Genomic DNA, 21,862 nt, shown 5'->3' with positions numbered 1-21,862 from the left:
GCACACTATGGAGGAAAAAGGGGGAGAAGAGAGGCACACTATGGAGGAAAAAGGGGGAGAAGAGAGGCACACTAAGGAAAAAGGGGGAGAAGAGAAGCACAGTAAGGTAAAAAGGGGGAGAGGAGAGGCACAGTAAGAAAAAAGGGGGAGAATAGAGGCACAGTAAGGTAAAAAGGGGGAGAAGAGAGACACAGTAAGGAAAAAAGGGGGAGAAGATAGGCACAGTAAGGAAAAAGGGGGAGAAGAGAGGCACAATAGTGGGGACAATTAATTTAAGATGGGGTGGTTTGGGCGCTACTGAATGTGGGGGTGAGTTTGGGGAGAATGAGGTCCCTTTATTAAATGTGCCTATGAATTATTTAATGGCAGTGACGGTTGCGGGAAATAGGTATATTTCTGAAATGTAAATACTATTAATTTATTGCTGGGGCTGTTTGTAGGGAGGGAAATAGGTTTATTTATTAAATGTGAATACTATTATTTTAATGTTGGGGCTGGAGGAAGGCCTAATTATTAATCATGGGTGGTACTGATTTAACGCCGGGGGTGGCTGTAATTTTCTAAATGTACCCATTTTTTTTTTCCAAGTAGGGCCCCTAACATTCCAAGATCCAGACAAGCTGCAACTAAAGAAACCTGCAGCACAGGTGGTGAAAGTGAGAAGAACAGGTAGGAGAGAGCAGCAAAGTCTGTGAAATGTTGTGATTCTAGAGGGACAATCCCAAATTTGGTGTACACAACAATGCAGGTTTTTTGTCTGTAGGAGGGTGGCCTGGCCATGCCCAATAATGCACTATCAATGGTATTTTAATTTGCGGTATCATTGCTTGTTTTAATGTGCATTATAAATTTTATTTTTAAAGTTTGGTATCATTGCTTGTTTTAGTGTACGTTATCAATGGTATTTTTAATGTGTGATATCATTGCTAGTTTTAATGTGTGGTGTCAATACCCATTTTAATGTGGTGTTTTGATGATTGTTTTAATGTACAGTATTTTAGTTTGTGGAAGCAATGATTTTTCTTATGCAGACAACCTAAGCGAGCTCTCTGGGAGAGCTGTAAGTGTCATACTGTGGGCTGTAGGTGATGTAATGCAGGATGTGTCACTATGCCCTTAATTTTAGATCTTAGGGGCCCCCCTGTCTTAAGTGCCCCGGGCCCCCCAAAGCCTTAATCCAGCTCTGTTCAGACACAAATTGAGCTAGAGGCGACATTGTCCCGAATTTCCGACCATTCCTCATCACCCCCATTGATGTCTTAAAGATAAGAGTGTGGTCTGAAAACATCTCAAATATATTTATTTTTAAAATATTTATTATAATTCACTATCAGTGGGCAGCATGGTGGCACAGTAATTAGTATTGCTGTCTCACAGTGCTGGGGTCATGGGTGCAATTCCCACCTGAGCCCTATCCAGGAAAGGGGGGGGGGGGGGTTGTCTGTTCTTCTCATATTTGTGTGGGAGAACATGAGAACATACAAACCCGATGGGTCTGTGTTGTAGGGAGTATAGGTTGTAAGCTCCAGGGAGCTAGGGACTGATGTGTATGATTTCATATTTTCTGTACAATGCTGCATAATATGGTTTGCAGACAGATATAATAATAATTGAATATTTACTGGTACAGAATACATTTGACACTATAAACTGCATCCGTCATTCAGAACATAAGACCCTTCTGTGAATGTCACTAAAAACATGGTCACTGACTAGAAAAACAAGTTTCAGGATCATCAAATCGCTACAAAGTGGATGCCTTTCTGATTATACCATTTGTCATTTGAAAACCAATATAAAGCTTTAAAATCTGTGCTGTCCCTTAAAATTGTAGACTGGTGCCAGTTATGAGATCTACTGCAAATATCTACAATACGTACAATTTGATATTGAAGACTTGTCAGTTCTATCAACACAGTTAATTGGAATGTATCATATCTGCAACTGCAGAGCTCTCTAAGAGGCAGCAATGTCACAGCTTTGTATGCCTTGAAGTTGAACTGCATTACAGAGCATGAGTTCTTAAGGCAAAGAGGTGATTGACAGCTATGCTGCCCAAGGGGTAGTGCAGATCTTTAATGACTTTACAGCACTGGCATCTGTTTCAATAGTGTCAAGTTTTTAAAACCTGCCCTTTCTGTGTGCATACATCATTTTGCTTCTACCTTATTGATCAGGCATATAGCATACTTCAAATTATAATCATGGAATCCCCAAATTATACCATATATTATTTGCAAAATAATTACATTTATAGCTTTCATATGGCTACACTAAATCCCCTTTAAGTGTGCTCAGCCATGAAATGCAGAACCCTGCAGTGCATCCGGATGCAGGGACTGCATATAGGTTCAAAGTTTACGAGTTTCAGCAATTGCTTATTGTGTAGCTAGCAAGTGTATGTATATGATATAAATATGGTGCATTAATATTACTAGCACAGTCACAAGTAAGAAATTACTAGTCCCATGTACTCTATTCTTTGGTCAACAGTAATTCTTGCTAGAAATATATCTCTAACCATTCAAGGAATAATATCTGATGTAGTAAAGTCTTCATCCTACTTCTTTATACCCTTGTACTACGTCTGTAAAGCTCTCACACAAACACTGACATAACCTGTCACTTCCTTGCAGCCCACATAAATCTTATTATAATCCTGTCTGTCTCTCATAATAATCTCCCCTCCTAGGTCTAGTAAGTGGCACAAGAAGACATCCTTACCATTTGCTGCAGTGTGAGGGCTCTCCCCCTCTCTGGTGTGTATGTTTTCCTGCACCTCTCTCTTCTCCTGTCTGTCAGCCTCTGAATTCCTACACCAGTGTACGTCACTATATCAAGTCTGTTACTCTACCTCCCTGTGTCCCGATTCCTTTTCCTTGGACGTAATAAAGAAGGTGACATAGATCTCACACAATGTTTCATAGTAAAAGATTCTGTAAGTTTAATGTTACTGTCTGTGCCTCTTTCCATCACCCTCTGCACATATGTAAGACCCGCATAATATACAAGTCCACTTGTAATTAATAGCTGGGGCCAGGGAGGGACTGTAGCTGCTCAGACTGCTGAGTGCGTTGCTTGGCTCCAGGTCACTGCCAGATGCTCCCTTTCCTGTCTTTTCCAATCTTGATCTCTCTCTCTGTCCCTCCCTCTCTATCTCTCTCTGTTTCTCTCTGTACTGCGTGATGGAAGACCTGTACTAGGTAACACTAGAAAGCATGACCTGCAGACACTGGAAATATAATATGTGACTTTATGGGACTTTAGAGAAAAAAAAATCATCCTGCACATAGTAGACAGCCATTGCTGCAGTACTTTAAAATAGTGAAAGCTTAAGAATAGTGATGATGAGTTGGGCTTCCGCCTGTCCGCACAGCGTAAATTGCAAACATTTCAAATGTGCATGCCCAAAAAGAGAGCACACACATATACACAATATGGACAAAAGTAATCGCCACACCTGTTAATGATTGAATTGAGGTGTCTTAAACAGACCCGTTGCCAGAGGTGTATAAAATCAAGCCATTTGCAAACATTCGTGATACAAAATGTGTCATTCTGAAGAGCTCAGTGACTTCAAACGAGGCACTGTGATCGGATGCCACCTTTGCAATAAGACGGTTTGCACTGAATATTCCACGGTTAACTGTAAGTGACATTATTAGAGAGTGGAAGTGTTTAGGAACAACAGCCACTCAGCCATGAAGCAGAAGATCACGTAAAATCACATAGCAGGATCCACCACTGCTAAGTGGCATGATCCATAAAAGTCGCCAACGCTCTGCTGATTCCATAGCTGAAGAGTTCTGAACTTCCACAGGCATGTAAGCACAGAAACTGTGCGGCAGGAGCTTAATGGAATTGGTTTCCATGGCCAAGCGGCTGCATGCAAGCTCCACATCAACAAGACCAATGCCAAGCGCCTGATGGAATGGTTTAAAGCACACCGACACTGGACTGTGGAGCAGTGGAAACATGTTCTGTGGAGTGACGAATCACGCTTCTCTATTTGGCAGTCAGAATGGCGAGTCTGGGTTTGGTGGATCCTGGGAGAACGTTACCTGCCTGACTGTATTATGCCAACTGTGAAGTTTGGTGGAGAGAGGATAATGATATGGGGCTGTTTTTCAGGGTTTGGGCTAGGCCCCTTATCTCCAGTGAAGGACACTCTTCATGCTTCTGCATACCAAGTCATTTTGGACAATGCTATTCTTCCAACTTTGTGGAAACAGTTTGGGGAAGACCCTTTTCTATTACAACATGACTGTGCCCCAGTGCACAAAGCAAGGACTACAAAGACATAGTTTGATGAGTTTGATGTGGAAGAACTTGACTGACCCATAGAGAGCCCTGTCCTCATCCCCATCGAACACCTTTGGGGTGAACTGGAATGGAGATTGCGAGCCAGGCCTTCTCATCCAACATCAGTACCTGGCCTCATAAATGCTCTACAGAATCAATGAGCACAAATTACCACAGAAACACTGCAACATCTTGTGGAAAGCCTTCCAAGAAGAGTGGAAGCTGTTAGTGCTGCAAAAGGGGGATCAACTTCATATTAAAGTATATGTATTTGAATACAATGTCATTACAGTTCCTGTTGGTGTAATGGTCAAGCGTCCGAATACTTTCGTCCATATAGTATAAGTGCATGCCGAGTTGCGCACATCTGGCACTTGCGTTTTCTTACGACTGGAGAGGTGGAATGGTTGAGGAGGGAACGGTATAAGGTAGGTGGAGGCAGACCAGCACGGAGACTCAGACATACCTGTCTGGATCTGTATCTTTTCCACCTGCTCGAGTGCAGGTGCATATACATGCTGATGATGATGGAGGTCGTCAGCACTAGATAAAAAAAAAATCTAGACCTAAAAGAAAAGAACTACATTTTTTTGGAGTCTCCAGCATTTGACACATGTCTCCTTGTAACAACATATTTCCATCCAAGAGCTACAAACTAGGCCTAGTACAGTGTTGGCTAACCTGTGACACTCCAGGTGTTGTGAAACTACAGTTCCCAGCATACCCTTCCAGCAATAAGCTGCTATATATTCGCAAAGCATGATGGGACTTGTAGTTTCACAACACCTGGAGTGTCACAAGTTAGCCAACACTGGCCTAGTACAAATACACTAGCTACCCTCTTCTGATTGGGTGATTGCGAAATCCCCTCTGAAACTGCTGGTCGCTTTCATCATTGATCATGAATATATTATAGGATTTTGTATGTGTATTTTAAAAAATAATGTTACTTTCATTCGTACACCACAAGGAAGGTGATACTGGTCTGCTGTATTATATGAAACCTAATAGCAAATGCCTTTTTCTGCATGAAAACAAATGTTTACAAAGTTTTATTGTGCTTATGACCTTGATCTGTATATGTGTATGTGTGTGTAAGTACGCCTGCTATAACCCTGCTACAGATGCAGAGTTGGATGCATGTCAAGATGTGGGCTGAAATACACTATTGAGTGCATTTTTGTCCTGTAAATTACGCATTCAACTCTGCATCCAGCCCTATCTGATAATATCTTTGGCCTCATGGTTCCTTATAAATTAATGAAAGTTCTTTCTGTAGAAAAACAAGAATGGCAGTTCCTCGACATCTATTTACTGTCAGCAGTAATGGGCTCATGTTTTTATCCATTGGAGATATTGGAGGTTATTTACCATGTGCAAGAAGCACCTAATTGTCTATACCGGGCAGCACAGTGGCTTAGTGGTTAGCACTTCTGCCTCACAGCACTGGGGTCATGAATTAAATTCCCGACCATGGCCTTCTCTGTGTGGAGTTTATATGTTCTCCCTGTGTTTGCATGGGTTTCCTCCGGGTGCTCCAGTTTCCTCCCACACTCCAAAAACATACTGGTAGATTAATTGGCTGCTATCAAAATTAACCCTAGTCTCTCTGTCTGTCTGTCTGTCTGTGTGTATGTTAGGGAATTTAGACTGTAAGCTCCAATGGGGCATGGACTGATGTGAATGAGTTCTCTGTACAGCGCTGCAGAATCAGTGGCGCTATATAAATAAATGGTGATGATGATGATGATAACAGGTAGCAAGCCCATATTCTGTTTTATTAGAACTGCAACATAAAAATGCTCTGCACAACACTTTGTATCTACTGCCGGAAATGCACATGGTGGTAAAAGTAAAAACATTGATTTCATGGGCCATGCTTTCTAATGTACATTAAATACATCCCTGCAAGCTTCCATATTATTGTAATCCTCTTTGCTTGGTGGGTGGATCAGGTGCATTTCTCTATGGCACTTACCTCTTGTGTCATCCACCTGGCTCTAGCTCAATCTCTTTTACCTCAGTCTTCTGTGGATGAATCAGCAAACACATGTTCCTGCACATACATGTTTTATAACAACAAAGTACATGTAGTGCCGATGCAGCAAGTCTAGCAGTCTACAGTGTTGAAATGAATGAACGCCAGACTATCTCTTTGCTGAAAAAATATGTATTTTCATCTTTCAACTTCATCACACTCCATCACAAATTTGCACATATAAACCAATAGAACAGGGCATTGCTTAGGGAAAAGAATTTGCGTAAAAGTTACAGAAAGATGAGTCTGAGAACGACATATACTGAACTAGAATTTTCAGTATAAAGGGGATAAAGAGGGATAGAACAGGGTGGAGTAAAGGGATGGTAGGAAAAGCTGGGTGGTGACCTTCATCTTAGGGGAAAAGAAGGGAGTGGGTGAGGATCCAGGAGAACAATGTTTCTAGATATAAATTACCTCAAGAGAATAGAGGTCGACTGTTGATATGCGTCGACCAGGGCTCCCAATATTTGAGAAAGGATTTTGATGAATTGTGAAGGACACTGGTCATTATTTCCATTTGGTAAATGTACTACAATCTATTAAGAAATGATTGTATGGAAAGGAGGTTAGGTTGGTTCCACGCAGCTGCCAACTGGCAAGTTGCAGCAGAAATTATATGTTGCAAGGGGTTCCATCAATTACAAATGGAGGAAAAGTCACCATATTGGCCAATACTGTAACTCTGGGAGAGAGAGTGGTATAAGGCTGAAATACCATGAAGACATTTTTCATTAAAACCCATTGACCAAAGAACTCTAAACAGAAACATAAAGGGTTGAACACATTCTTAGCATCCACTATCAGAGCCAATGCAGGTCGTTTGCACTCATGAACAGAGTGAATCAGGTCAGTGGCTCAGCTAGTATTGTCAGGGGCTTGGCTACCCAGGATAAAACCGACCCAGGATGAATTAAGGGAGGAGGTTTAGTCTATTTGCTAAGATTTTTAGGTTCACATTTAATAGGGATATTGGCCTTTCAGCACAACGTGGGATCCTGACCTGCTTTTGATATTATTATAATATTGGCCAAGGAGGTAAGCTGGGTCAAAGGCTGCTCCCCTGATGATATGATTAAAGAAATCTCTCATAAAAGGGGCCAGTAGCACCAAAAATATTTTATAGTATTGAGGTGTAAACCCGTTTGTGTCCAATATGAGGATTTCAGCCCTTTGATTGCTACGAAGGTTTCTTTGAATGTGATGTCAACATTCAGCTGCATTCTATGCTCATTGGAAATTTAATTTAGAAGGTTATATAGAGATAGGAGGGGTCAGCATATGTTGGGGTCTATGTCTAATTTCCTGAGCCATTAACTTTTTGTCTGCACTGGAGATCCTTATAAGTCTTCCCCTATTACTAGCTTCTGAGTCTCCCAAATAACTCTGGGGGATAAATGTATCAAGCTGAGAGTTTTCCGCTGAGTTTGAAAAAACCAATCAGATTCTAGCTATCATTTATTTAGTACATTCTACAAAATGACAGCTAGAATCTGATTGATTGCTATAGGCAACATTTAGAAGCATATAGGGACATTAAGGTGAATCTTTCATTGCTGAGAGCACCAATCACTATCAGGAGGTGTACTTCTGGATTAGAAAGGGGTTCAATTAAAATTAAAGGAACTTAGCTGTTCATCAAAATTGCTAACCGCTTCTTCCAGTCTGCTGAGGCAAAAAGGTCTGGGAGAACTGCTTACTTTGAAGGCAGGAGTGTGCACCTGTCAGGTGAGTTTCCTGCAGAGACCAATGTCTGCCTTCTCCCTTCTGCAGACCCCAGGAGCGCCATACATTGTCTTTGACAGTTAAGAATGTATTGATAGAGAATAAGTTTAAAGCCATTTGTGGAGCAACATTAGAACTACTGTGATGACACCGAGAGAGGCGTTAAAAATGAAGACAAAAGGTTAGAGTGTGTCGATCCTAGGGAGGGGAAGGGGAGAGGAAGGGAAGGTGGAGCGTGGTAGGAGTGGGTAAACTAAACCCGATGAGTAGGCAGTTTTGGCTCATGGAGAATCTCCAGTTTAGCCAATATTTCTTGAGGTTGATGAGTAGAAATTGCAGTGAACACTTAAAGCTGGAAGGGGAATCCCAAGCAGTATTGGAGGTCGTGTTGGCAAAGGAACCGTAGTGGGAGCAAAGTCTTGAAAAATCTGAATTTGCATATCGCAAAACACATCATTAGAGGAGTATCTGGTGGCATTGAGACCTCTTTGGATTTGCAATAATGTAGATGAACTATCATATCCTTAGGATTTTGCTTAGGGGGTGGCTCTGCTCTAAGGACTCTGTGAGCTCTGTAAATGAGGAACTCGCTATCAGGCAGGATTCCAGAAAGAAGGACTACAAGGCGGGGGGAGAAACTGGAATATTTCGGATTTGGAGGTTGTTCCTGTGCAACCTATTTTCTTGGTCTTCTTGTTTCTCCAAATGAAAAATAGCCAGTTCCCTGTCTAGCACTCTGTCACAATTATAAAGAATGTAATGTTTGTTACCTGCAGGGCCAGTGCTAGGGTCCACGGCGCCCTAGGCATTTTTAAAAAAGCGGCGCCCCCCCCGCAAAAATTGCCGCCCCCCCCCCCCCCCCCCGCAAAAATCGCCGCCCTCCTCTCCTTACCTTGTCTCACCACCGCCGCCTCTCTGCTCCGTCTCCTCCCCTCCACTCACTGACACTAGTAAGTCCAGGGGAGGAGACGGAGCAGAGAGGCGGCGGTGGTGACAAAATAGCCTCTTCCCCCCCCCTTCCCCGTGCATCTGAATGTTGTGCGGCGGCCGTGACAGGTATGGTCAGCGGTCGCCGCACAGTTTTAAAGTATTTCAGAATTCTGCCCTAGGCAAGTGCCTAACCTTGCCTAATGGGAGCGCCGGGCCTGGTTACCTGCATGCTTGTAGTTGGATCCCAACATCTGGCCTGGACTGCAAGCTACCAATAGCTGATTGTGTCATTTAATGAAACAAAACAGGGCAGCAGGGATTTGTCCTGAAAATGTGATTCACACTCAAACCGAATCAGTGCACTGATCAATAAACATAGGCAAAGTAACATGGGTCAAAGCAGCAGCGTGATCCAAAAGTCCAACTGGATTAATACACAGGTGGGCAATAATTAGGTATATATACAAATGGAATCCAGAAATCTGTGCATGCGCAGAATGCCTGGGACGTTGCTAGGAGATCTAGACAGAAGCCAGCACAGCTTCTGCTGGAGATGTCAGGACAGCGCTGAAAGGCTCAGGGACTGTACAGGCTGTGAGAGATGGCTTGCCAGGACAGGTAAGGTGTGACATGCCACTGTTACCATTAATGATGCTTATGAAACACCCCATGTGAGCAGCATAGTTCTTCTGTTTTGGTCTCTAAAGAATCTGTTCTGGTTCCCAGAGAGGCCATTTCAAATTTAAAAACATTGATTGCCTTTTTCAGTTCTTGCTGGAAGGCCACCTGGATTCCATCAATAAGATTGATGATAAGCTTTAATTTTAGGATCAATGACCATATCAGAAGAGAGTGTAGGGTTTGAAGATTCAGAGCGCTCAGAATTTTACATGCCGGTTTTCAATTTTCTTGCAAAAATGCTGGGAGTGGTGTTGAGAATGGACCTCTAGCCGATTTGAGACTTACTGACACTGCAAACAGTTACTTAGTTCTACGGAGATGGAGGATGGGGAGGAATAGGGGAATGATAGGCACAGACCTCAAACCTTTTGCATCATGAGTCCACTTGGTCCTGGGATAGTGGAGCAAATTTACATTTGAGCAGATAACAGGTCAGGACGCTACAAAAAAGTGAAAGTAGTAATAACAGTGACAGTAGATTATATCAGATTAAATAAAAATTTCAAGGAACCCACTGATTGTGTCTTCTCAATGAAGTTAGGAGTAGAGTTTTAATGTCATATAGAAAGTAGGTGGCTTTTGCAGCAAACATTTAGGAAATGAAACCTCTATTAACTCTTATAGGGACTTGTGAGCTCTTTGCTGAACTCAGAGTCCCTCTTGTGGAGAAAAGAGGAATTGTTTACTTATATTGAAGAAAATAGTACAGCCAGCCAGAAGCTTGAGTTAGCAAAAGGACCAGTACTGATTTTTGGCAGCAAGACCAAAGCGAGCTGCACATTGAGAGACTTATATGGTATGGCGTATAAGGATTTTTAGTTGAATGCAACATGTTTTGAGAGTTTAGAAATGTACAGATCTCTAGTATGAATATCCCAGATCAGCCTTGGGGTTGGGTACCATATGGCATATTTAGTATGACGACACCACTGTTGACAAACAGAATGTCGATATTCAGAATGGTGACATGTTCATTATGTCGCCACAGTTAAAATATCGACATTGTGACTGTTGTCAGGTTGTAATGTAATAGTCACAATGTTGACAAAAGGCATTAAATTTAAAGTGGCAATGCCGGCACTACCACAGGCACTAGGTAATAAAATAAATAAAAAAAACAATCGCAGCTGGCACTACCTAATAAAAAAAAAAAAAAGAAAGAAACACTCTTCCCCATCCTGACGGCACTATATTAAAAACCAAAACAAATAAAACCTCAGTAAATAAATAAGCATGGATTACAGATGCATCTGGATGTTGCCGAGTATTACAGGTTTTTTTAATTTATTAAAATACCAGGGCCAAAATGGTATTTTTAATATAAAATATTTTTTATTACTCCACCCCCACCCCCAAGGGTGCGGAAAGAGCCCTTGTGCCCTCAGCACGTTGCTGGGTACCCTAGGGAGGGGGGAGTCTGCTTTTTTTTAAGGACCCCATCTCTCTAAGGAATTCAGCCTGGGTTTGATTGTCATTATGGCTGTGGGTTCCCCTATTATACTGCCACCAGCCCCGGCTGGCAAAGCCTAGTGTTGGTACTAGTAAAATAGGGAGGACACCTTGCTTTTTGCCCTAAACCCCCTTCCCCCTCGATTTTTCTAGTACCAGCAAAATTTCATTTTTTTAATATGGATTGCAGTTCTGCATTGGGAGAGCAGGCCTAAGTTTCTTGTCTTATTACTGCACTGCGGTCAGTCACAATATAGGTCCTGGATCATAGCAGATGAGCTCTCTGAAGTAGATGACTGGGCAGAAACTGGGAAAACTCTCAGATTCTATGAGGTTGATTTTGTCTTATATGGAGCCCAGCTACCACACATCTAACCCAGTTCTCTAGTTATTTTAGGCAGTACAGTTCTTGACGCAACAGTTGATTGATACGTTCACTGTTTCACCCGTCTGCATGGCTGTAGTCAACCCAGACTATACACTAGCAATAGGTACTAATTCACCCCTCCCATTCTCAACTACACTCAGGACATTAACAATTTTAGGGGTCTACTTATTAAGATGCGATCAGAAATAAAAAAGGAGAAAACAACAGTCTCTCCTTCATTGATTTCCTCTGCCATAACCCAATTAACGTTTCTTAATGTAGACCACATATATTAATATGGGGTCTGCAAAGTTCTGCATTTGAAAAAGCTTTGCTTTTCCCAGCAAGGTAACCACATCTCAGGATGGCGTTACCTGTCATTTCAATGGGATCCCGCTGAAGCCTCACTTGAGGAAGTGCTATGCTATGCTGCCGGTAAACAGTAGTGGGGGGTGGGGGCTGGGGGAGGGAGCAGCACCAACATGATAAATTGCAGAGGTGATGCATATTGATTGAGTCTTGGACCTGACACACATGCTCACACTACTCAAATCAAAGACAGAACAGGGTAACAGTAGTTCCAAACTCACATTCCCAACTCTCCACAGGATCACTGACCTCTCTCTACATTCTGAAGCCTAAATCCTAGAACTCAGAACCCATGCAAGCAATGGCAGCTTTGCAATGCCCAGCCTTTAGCTAGCACAGCAGAAAGGATGACTGGACATCACTCGGAACAGGTTAGAAGAGCTGGACTCAAACGGACTGGCATAACTTAACACCTCACCAATGACTCCTGCTCCCTCTCCCTCAAACCAGTTAGATGGGCTTGAAGGGGTATTTCCTGGACACCTGAGTCACTTTTTGTAAACAATTGGGTCCCAAGAACACTCTCCTATTGTGCCACCTCTCCCGGTAGGTGGCACAAACATATTACAAGGGGCATTCCATTTTCACTAACACGTCAGAGGTGTAACATAATTATTTGTTTAGAAAGTACCAAGGTGTGGAATCTAGTTTCAAAAATCAAAATAGCTAACATTATATTACATCTAATCCAGCTTTGGACTCATCATGCACCTTGATTTGTACTAAATTTCTGCTGAGGCACATAGGTTTTGCGGTGGTGATTGTGGAGGTGCAGACGTTTGTATAAGAGTCGGGCAGAGTGAGGGTGTTTCCTGCAATGGGTTGTGTGGAGCAGTGCAGAAACATTTCCTTTTCCAGAGCAATATTAGTGAAAGGAGATAAAGGGGTATACTTTTAATAAGACCCACCTTTTGCACTTCCATGTAGCATTTCAACAGAGTAATATACACGACAAAATAAAAACACTCCCAGATCCCATCATTATCATTACTAAGTAAAGTCATAAAAGTAAAAAATATATATTTAATAATAGGGTGTGGTACTAAGTGGTAAGTGTAAGTGTAATGTGACTTTTACACTCTTTCCGCCTCTGCACACCGAGACACACTTCTAGCTTGCAGGAGCCTCACCTGAGAATGGAGAGTACAGCGTGCACCTGCATCCAGGTATGAAGATGCAAAACCAAAGCGTTCGCTGCACTTCATAAATAACCAGCTCACTGGTTGCAACTAATGGCATGAATTAGACAAATAAACACACAAAAGAGTGGGAAACTTCATGTATTCAGATCAATTTGTTTTGCAGCAAAGTATAACAGAACAGTAACAAGGTTCTGGTGAAAAATGAACACATTTAATGTCTTACTAAAACCAGTGTGATTTCCGAGAGCGACGAAATACAGTACAAAAAAAGTGCAATATCATCTTTCTACATCAAACTATTAGCTACACAGGTAGTTTGCATTTCCAAGCACTTTCCTTTATGTTGTCCGATTGTGACTCCCTACAGTAATTGCCAAAAGAATTCCTAAGAAACCCTTCACAAGTGACTGAACCTGTCACCTGCGCAAAATGGAGGCTGTCATTTTCTGGACTGAACCAATATTCACTAGAAAGCAAAAAATAATTTAACTAGGAGTCACTGACATTACTGAGGTAACTTCACTAGTTACTATCAATATTCATGAGGTATTGGTCCCTAGTGAATTGACCACATTCTTAGGAATATTAGTTTAGCCTACAAACTCGCTGCCTTCACTGTGAAAAAGGTGCAGAAAGAGGTGAGTAATTTGGATCGGTATTTACAGAAATGCCTATGTAATATTCTTAGTATGATAGGAAGAGTAGCATCTGAGTATGTGACGAAGATTAGTTATCTATCAAGTGTGACATGACCATTAAGGTATGTACTCGTAGGTGCTAGTCTTAGATTGACTAAGCTGCGCTCATCTATCTATGAATGCCACATTGTCGACCCTCAGTACAGTTATCTCTTAAGCACTTTGAAGACTGTAATGCCAACACTTGAATACGAGTATGTACTTATATTGCAGTGCACAAAGTGATTAAAAGACCACTATTTTAAAGGCCATTAACACAACCTAGCACAACGTACTATGGACAGCACTACAACTAGATGCTTAAACCATTTTGAAAACGGTTCTCAAACTAGTTCATGGAAGTTTGAAAAATCATTGGCATTTATCCAACTTTTACTTAGTTTGAAAGATTCAACCACCATTTGAGTCTGTTCAAAGCTCCTCGAGCCTATCCAACCATCATTATGATTAAGTTCAACATCCGTGTAAGACATCTGTCCAGCAAGAAAAATGTCAGCGTCCAACTGCCATTTTAAATTCAGCTCTAGGAGAAATCTGTAATTAGAAATTTAGGTTGAAACTTGAACAGACTATTTTCAAATCATGAGTGAACCACAAACAAGTTTGATGCTGTCAAACTGGCTCAATTCAATTGAATTTTAACCTACCAGATAAGGTAACGCTGGAGATACATGTAATGTGATGTGTATGTATAATCCACATAGGCCAATAATAAATGTCATGTGCCAAAGGCTACCTAGTGTCACTTAATATTTGCAACAAAGGTAATATACTTGATATAAAAGAATATAATCTTCATACAAATGATTTGTCAACTGAATCAAATTGAAAGCAGATAAAACATCTTTAATTCTGTTGCTGCTGTCCTATCACAGCCATTAGTCTGAGGTGAGCAGTGAGTTTATGATGTTTTCAAAATGAGGGTATTGAAGAGATTGTTGATCTGTGCTCTTATAGGTTAAACTGATACTGTTTAACTACAAGTTTTCGATATGGCATTAGTAGTCAGTGATTATCCGCTAATTGTTCGAGAGATTACATGGCTATTACCTGTGATTGTCCTGTACAAATTTGTGTGAGACTAACTGATCCACAGACATTTTGTAGATACTAATTTGCATTTTTAGAATAGGAAGACAGACAATGACACACAGTACTGCCCTCTTGTGTACATTAGGAGCATGGGTTTCAAAATCCTCATGTTAGATTCCGCAACCCTACATTCAGTATTACATGGCATGGACATGAATGTTCATTTAAATCTGGGGTTAGGGGATGGAACGTTTTCAATAGCTAAAAAGCAAAATCCTAAGCCAATACCGTAACAAACGAATGTATTTATGTATGTACTATCTATAAAATATGTTTCTCATACATAATATAAGGCAAAAATGCGGACTATTTGAAATGTGCAAAACTGCTGCACTGAGGAGAATGCAGACTTAATGATGGAAATGAACATGAAGTGCAAACTCATAGAAGGAAAATGGAGGAAGCCTTTATTCGCCTTCATTTTCAGCTTTCTAACATACCTCCCAGCTACACATTAATTGTATAAGCTATATCTAGCATACTGGCCTTTAGGTGATAAGCCCAGTTTTAAATATATTGTTGTGCCAGGACAGTTCTCATTTTTTTAAGGTATATGAAAAATATAGATGGGCCAATACCTAAGTAGTCTACTGGGGTACATAGAGTCCCTTAGAGGTGCTGCACTTTAAGATGTATGTTAACAGTAATGATGTATAGACATTTGAATGCTGGTGGTTTTAAAAGCTGATAACCCATCTATAAGTGAGAGGTGTGTAGACGAATTAAATGAAATGAATCATCGCGGGTCATATTTGTGTAAGACATGAGTCTACTTCACAGATTATTTACTGTTCTCTGCCCAGGTGTATTATGGTCCTGTTACAGAATAACCCTGAGGTCCAAAATGTGTCGGGCAGATAGCGAAAAGCAGTAGCCCCTTCTTGGCAATAAGAACAAGTGATCAAGGATGACAGGCTAACGTCACAGACATTGGGAACATATGTACAGAAAGCTATGCACAGTCTAAATATACATACAGGTATTTACACAAGGTGCAGAATGCTCTTTCGCACAAGAAGGTTGAGAGAAGGGGGCGTCATGCAGGGAGGGGGTGATGTAATGACGCCTTTAAAGGACCACACACTTCTTATTGGTTCATTAAGAAAGTGCCACACAAAAAAAAGCCTGGTTCATCTGTTTCAATTAGAGTTCAAGAACCATTACAAGCTTACTAAGTTTAGTAGGCACCTGCTGGAACTACAACAGTGTATCTTTGGATTCCCCTCAATGCTCACAATCAGCAGCAGCAAGCTCTGGCACGGCAGGTCCCCTTCATATAACATGAATGTAGGGATATGATCCCCAATCCGTGCAAGGTAAGCAGTATGAGCTCCCCACAAACAAACGTGATTTGGGGTCTCTCTTTCTGAGTATTCCTCCTTTCAGGGTGATGTTATTCTTGGATTTCAGGATGTGCGCACAGGGTGCTATCTCCTCTTCTGTGGATCTCCCAAAAGTTTCGTTCCAGCTGCTCAATATGTGAGCTAAGGGGTAGCTGCAGGTTCAGATGCCTAAGGAGCGAGTCCAGCCAGAGCTGCAGCTGTGAGAAGCTTGGCCTACAAGACAGCAAGAGGTAAAACATAACCATCAGATTCTAGAGAAGAGGTTCCAAGAAGGCTACAAGCATGTAAAGGGACATTGTACAATGTAAAATAATGTGTTCATCACATAACACCAGGGGTAGATGTATCAAACCTTCTAAAACCTATCATTTACCTTCTTCTACCTAGGGGGCAGGGAAGGGAAGAGAGGTCGGACATAGGGAAAGGAGGTAGAGGCAAAGGGGGAGTGGGACAGGCACTAGTAGCGCCAGTATTATTACCAAAGTAAATTAGGCAACACGTCTAGGGACCAATATGCCTTTTTAGACAGTTTGACACATCTACCCCTAAGATCCTAAAGAGGTAATATTCTATAACATTAACTAAAATGTGAAAAGTGCCAAATTAGTAAACATTTTTTTTTTACATAAAAATAACATAAAGAATATGTAATGTTTAGTCTTTTGTGGTTTCATCAAAATGACTTTATTCTAAAATGATTTTTTAATGGTAAAATTTGTAGAAAATAATTGATAATATTAGCTTCCACTTTGGGGTAACTATTTCTGCACTTAAAAAATCTTGAGTTATAGCAGTGGTTCCCAAACTTTTGCAGTTCGCGGCACCCTTAGAGTCTCCAAATTTTTTCAAGGCACCCCTCCAAAATAATTACTGAGCAGTCCTGTTTTAGAGGTAGTTGGGTCAAAAAGTTGTAATAAGTATTTAGGTCACGACAGAAATACTTATTTAGTTGTATGCAAAAATGCCCCCTCTGCATCCAGGCACACTGCCCCCTCTGCATCCAGGCACACTGCCCCCTCTGCATCCAGGCACACTGCCCCCTCTGCATCCAGGCACACTGCCCCCTCTGCATCCAGGCACACTGCCCTCTCTCACGTTGCCCCCTCTGTCACGCTGGCCCCCTCCTCTCTCACGCTGTCCCCCTCCTCTGCCATCTCTCACGCTGTCCCCCTCCTCTGCCATCTCTCACGCTGTCCCCCTCCTCTGCCATCTCTCACGCTGCCCCCCTCCTCTGCTATCTCTCACGCTGTCCCCCTCCTCTGCCCTCTCTGCCCTCCTCCTCTGCCATCTGTCCCCCTCCTCTGCCACATGTCCCCCTCCTCTGCTCTCTGCCCTCTGTCCTCCTCCTCTGCCCTCTGTCCCCCTCCTCCTCTGCCCTCTGTCCCCCTCCGCCATCTGTCCTCCTCTTCTGCCATCTGTCCTTCTCCTCCTCTGCCCTCGGTCTGCTCTCTGTCCCCCTCCTCCTCTGCCCTCTGTCCTCCTCATTTGCCATCTGTCCTCCTCCTCCTCTGCCCTCGGTCTGCTCTCTGTCCCCCTCCTTCTCTGCCATCTGTCCTCCTGGTCTGCCCTCTGTCCCCCTCCTCCTCTGCCCTCTGTCCTCCTCCTTTGCCATCTGTCCCCCTCCTCCTCTGCCATCCGTCCTCCTGGTCTGCCCTCTGTCCCCCTCCTCCTCTGCCCTCTGTCCTCCTCCTTTGCCATCTGTCCTCCTCCTCCTCTGCCATCTGTCCTCCTGGTCTGCCCTCTGTCCCCCTCCTCCTCTGCCCTCCTCCTCTGCCCTCTGTCCTCCTCCTCTGCCCTCTGTCCTCCTCCTCCTCTGCCATCTGTCCTCCTCCTCCTCTGCCCTCTGTCCCCCTCCTCCTCTGCCCTCCTCCTCCTCTGCCATCTGTCCTCCTCCTCTTCTGCCCTCTGTCCCCCTCCCTCTGCCCCGCGCCAGGCAAAAAAAAAAAGAAAGAAAACAGAAACTTACCAATTCGCGCAGCGCCGAGACCCAGCAGCCTCCTCTCCCGCAGCTGTCACTGAATGACGTCAGTGACAGCTGCGGGAGAGAGGAGGCTGCTGGGTCCCGGCGCCGCGCGAATTGGTAAGTTTCTGTTTTCTTTCTTTTTTTTGGGCTGGCCCACGGCACCCCAGTGACAGCGCCGTGGCACCCCAGTGACAGCGCCGCGGCACCCCAGTGACAGCGCCGCGGCACCCCTGGGAGCCGCGGCGCACACTTTGGGAACCGCCGAGTTATAGTATGTTTGAAACCACTTACTTGTGCTAGTGTGGATGCAGTTTGGATATAACTGGATAAGGTGCAGTGCTCTTATAAGCTGTCATAACTGTTGGTGTATTCATCATCATCTATTTATATAGCGCCACTAATTCCGCAGCTCTGTACAGAGAACTCACTCACATCAGTCCCTGGGCTTACAGTCTAAATTCCCTAACATATACACACATACACACACACACAGACTAGGGTCAATTTGTTAGCAGCCAATTAACCTACCAGTATGTTTTTCGAGTGTGGGAGGAAACCAGAGCACCCGGAGGAAACCCACGCAAACACGGGGAGAACATACAAACTCCACACAGATAAGGCCATGGTCAGGAATTGAACTCATGGCCCCAGTGCTATAAGGCAGAAGTGCTAACCACTAAGCCACCGTGCTGTCCATGGTGTTTTCATGGAGTATACTTGGCATTTCTCCATAATATCATGGTAAAAATGTTACAGGATATCCCAGCTGAGCTTTAATGGTAAAATCAGATTACGATTTATCCAGTTGGTAGTAATACTGTACGTGAACCAAGGATGTTACATGTGTTGCAACAAAACCGGTTTCAGCTGAATATGCTTCAGTTGGCCCTAACATCTTATTTAGAAATGGACACTTGGGTACAGCTGGTCTGCAATAAGGTTAGCTGAGCAGCACCGTATAAAGTACAAATATATTTTTAGTGTTGTACTAAAGCCTAGAACAAACAGATAAAGGGGACATCAAACCTCCTTGAGTAAAGCCTACCTTTTGCAGTAATTGGCCTGGGAGAGGTTTAATATCTTGCCAAAAAAAATGGTAAGCCCGAAGCTTCTACTACCAATTACATGCCATCTTCTCCACACTAACAGACCCACTGCCCTCATCTCCACTGACCTGCTGATCGCTGAATAGAGCGATCAGGAATGGTGCCAGAATGATGGAGAAAGACTAAGGGCTAGATTTACTAAGCTGCGGGTTTGAAAAAGTGGGGATGTTGCCTATAGCAACCAATCAGATTCTAGCTTTCATTTATTTAGTACCTTCTACAAAATGATAGCTAGAATCTGATTGGTTGCTATAGGCAACATCTCCACTTTTTCAAACCTGCAGCTTAGTAAATCTAGCCCTAAAGGTGTATGTGTCATATGATTACCTGCCATGTACAGTAGAACTTTATCTCAAATGCCACATATCCTTTAAAGATGAGAAATTAGAAGGTCTAATAAAACTTAAATACTGGATGTAACACTATTTATTTAAAATATATTTATGAAGCTCAAAATGGTGCCTATATTACTGCTAAAGGAAATAGGTTTAAGAAGCAAGGTGGCAGCGCTTGTGCAGCAGTAGAAGGGTGCACAGGTTGATGGGAGGAATGGGCGGAGTGAGGGTGCTAAGTAAGCGCCAAGCGGTTGGACCTAGTTTTGTACAGCAATGCAGAAAGGAGAATTTGCTCTGTAGCGTGAGATTACAGAAATGAGATAAAGCCATGGATTGGTCGCATTTGTAGGGGCATTACTAGCTGGGCACCCCACCTATTTCCACTCCAGAAAAGGGATTTTACATGCTCAGTTGTACTTCAGTAGATAAAGGCATTTCTCGCTGCACTTTGTCCAAAAATACCAGACACAAAAAAAGTTAATGAAGATTAATTTAAGCAAAATATAGGCAAAACTGAGCAGTATTTTAAGAGAAAACAGATAACGTATTTAAAGAAAAGTTTTTCTTTTGTTTGATTTTTAAAGTGGCAGGAGGTTGGACTTTTGATATGATGTTTACACTCTATCAGGTTTTTCCATCTCGTCACAAATAAGGTGCACTTTTATATTATGGAGACATCTAGGTTTTTACTCTGAAGTGCGCAGGGAGGCCCATTTAGGGACACTGATGTTTTGTGTGTGTGTAATGTAAGTGAGGTGCTATAAATTAGCACACATATGCCATAAAATAACGCAATAGTGCTGCACACATATTTTGCAGACCTCTGACTGCCTAATTCTGTTGCAAGACATAATTTATCAATGGGATACAATGGGATTAAGCTATCCTGCAATGAAATGGTGTAAAATGACTGTGATGACAAAAGAACAGGAACTTACCGCTTCTCAGGGTCCAAATCACAGCATAATACTGCACTAGGGAAAAACCCTGGTGGGCAATTGGGGGGGCAAAATCGATCCAAGAAGGCACAAACATTCAGCCCAAAATCCATGGTGCGAGGAAGGTAATCAGGGTCTGCACTCACACGGCCAATGATCTAATCAGAGAGAAGAGGGATCACCTTTTACCAGTCCAGGTTATCACAGCAGAAGATGCTAATTATAAATATAATGTATTGGCAACATTGAAGGGGACAATGTAAGTTATGTGTTAAGTCAAGAAAGACAAAACAAGAGGGTTGGAAAGGAAAAAGCAATTTGAATACCTCGCACTGAACAATTCCAAAGGAGAAAACATCCACTGACTCATCATAACTTCTCCCTGCAAGAAGACAAAGCATTTCAGGCACCCAGAGAAAGCCACAAGAAGTTAGTGATGATGAAGTGGATAAATGGATAAACATACCATGCTGCAGAACACCACATTCATTTTACATATTCCTTCATTATAAAAACAACCCTCAAAAATCTTCACCTTGAAAATGTGCATAATGAGCATAATGTGTAAAACAGAGAGCACAGTACACTGTTCATTGGGATTAAACAATATGTGTCTCTCTCTAGCTGTTCATGATCAGTGAATATTAATCGCTTTTGGCCAAGATCAAGTGCAGTTGTGGCAGAGCTGTACTTGATCCACTGGCCACGGGACGGGGAGCGGCATTGAAAGCCCCGGGAACTATGTGCCCCTGGAGTGGCGAACCGGGGGTGCCATAAATCACTGGTCTGGCACTTTAAACACATGATTATGTTGGCACCCTGCACATTAGAACACTTTCTTATATGCAGCACCCTATTCTTTTGCCCTAGCCTTTTGGCCGGGCAAGAAAATTATTATACTAGCCCAGCCATTAGCTGTAACCACTTGGCACTTTTTATTTTCCTATTTATTACACTTTCTGTATGTCACCTTTATTTTTGCGTTTTTTTGTTTCACAGATTTTAGGGGTGCTGGTAGGCCCTTATAGGCTTGGTTATCCGCAAAGATCTAGGAAGGGCTGTGTGGCCCTGAGGTTCCGGTCCCCCTGAACGCACTGTTGCCCTCCCTTTGGGGGCCAAGCCAGTTATTTGCCCTGGGTGAAGCTTCGGCAGATCTCAGGGGCAAAAGAGGCCCCCTTAGCCTTGTGGTGAAGCGGGTCTGAAGACCCTTGTACCCTAAGAGACCTTTTGGTTCAGGGGATTAGGGATTAAGACCTTTCCTCTTTAGAGAAGGACCAGTCCCGCACCCTCTAGTGCACTTTTTTGTACCTTTTTTGCACTTTTGGGCACAAAGGCACTTTCAAATAAAATCAGTGAATATTTTATCAACATCTCTCTTACAAAA

General features: G+C 42.7%; 2 protein-coding genes across 3 annotated transcripts in view; both read right to left on the bottom strand.

Moving 5' to 3' along the window:
- Window positions 1-3,043, bottom strand: part of SEPTIN4 (septin 4) — a 70,470-nt gene extending 67,427 nt beyond the window's left edge. The window contains exon 1 of the mRNA XM_075196634.1: window positions 2,725-3,043. Within this exon, the coding sequence (XP_075052735.1) occupies window positions 2,725-2,727 (3 nt within the window). The 5' untranslated portion in view covers window positions 2,728-3,043. The remainder of the gene's footprint in view (window positions 1-2,724) is intronic.
- A 10,082-nt stretch (window positions 3,044-13,125) lies between these two features.
- Window positions 13,126-21,862, bottom strand: part of LIMK1 (LIM domain kinase 1) — a 76,134-nt gene continuing 67,397 nt past the window's right edge. For both annotated transcript variants that reach the window (XM_075196631.1, XM_075196632.1), the window contains 3 exons: window positions 20,805-20,860; window positions 20,479-20,636; window positions 13,126-16,349 (listed from right to left, as the gene is read on the bottom strand). In XM_075196631.1, the coding sequence (XP_075052732.1) occupies window positions 16,187-16,349; window positions 20,479-20,636; window positions 20,805-20,860 (377 nt within the window). In that variant the 3' untranslated portion in view covers window positions 13,126-16,186. The remainder of the gene's footprint in view (window positions 16,350-20,478; window positions 20,637-20,804; window positions 20,861-21,862) is intronic.

The sequence above is a fragment of the Mixophyes fleayi genome, chromosome 2 (assembly GCF_038048845.1).
Source record: "Mixophyes fleayi isolate aMixFle1 chromosome 2, aMixFle1.hap1, whole genome shotgun sequence".
Classification (NCBI taxonomy): domain Eukaryota; kingdom Metazoa; phylum Chordata; class Amphibia; order Anura; family Limnodynastidae; genus Mixophyes; species Mixophyes fleayi.
This window is presented reverse-complemented; position numbering and strand designations above follow the sequence as displayed.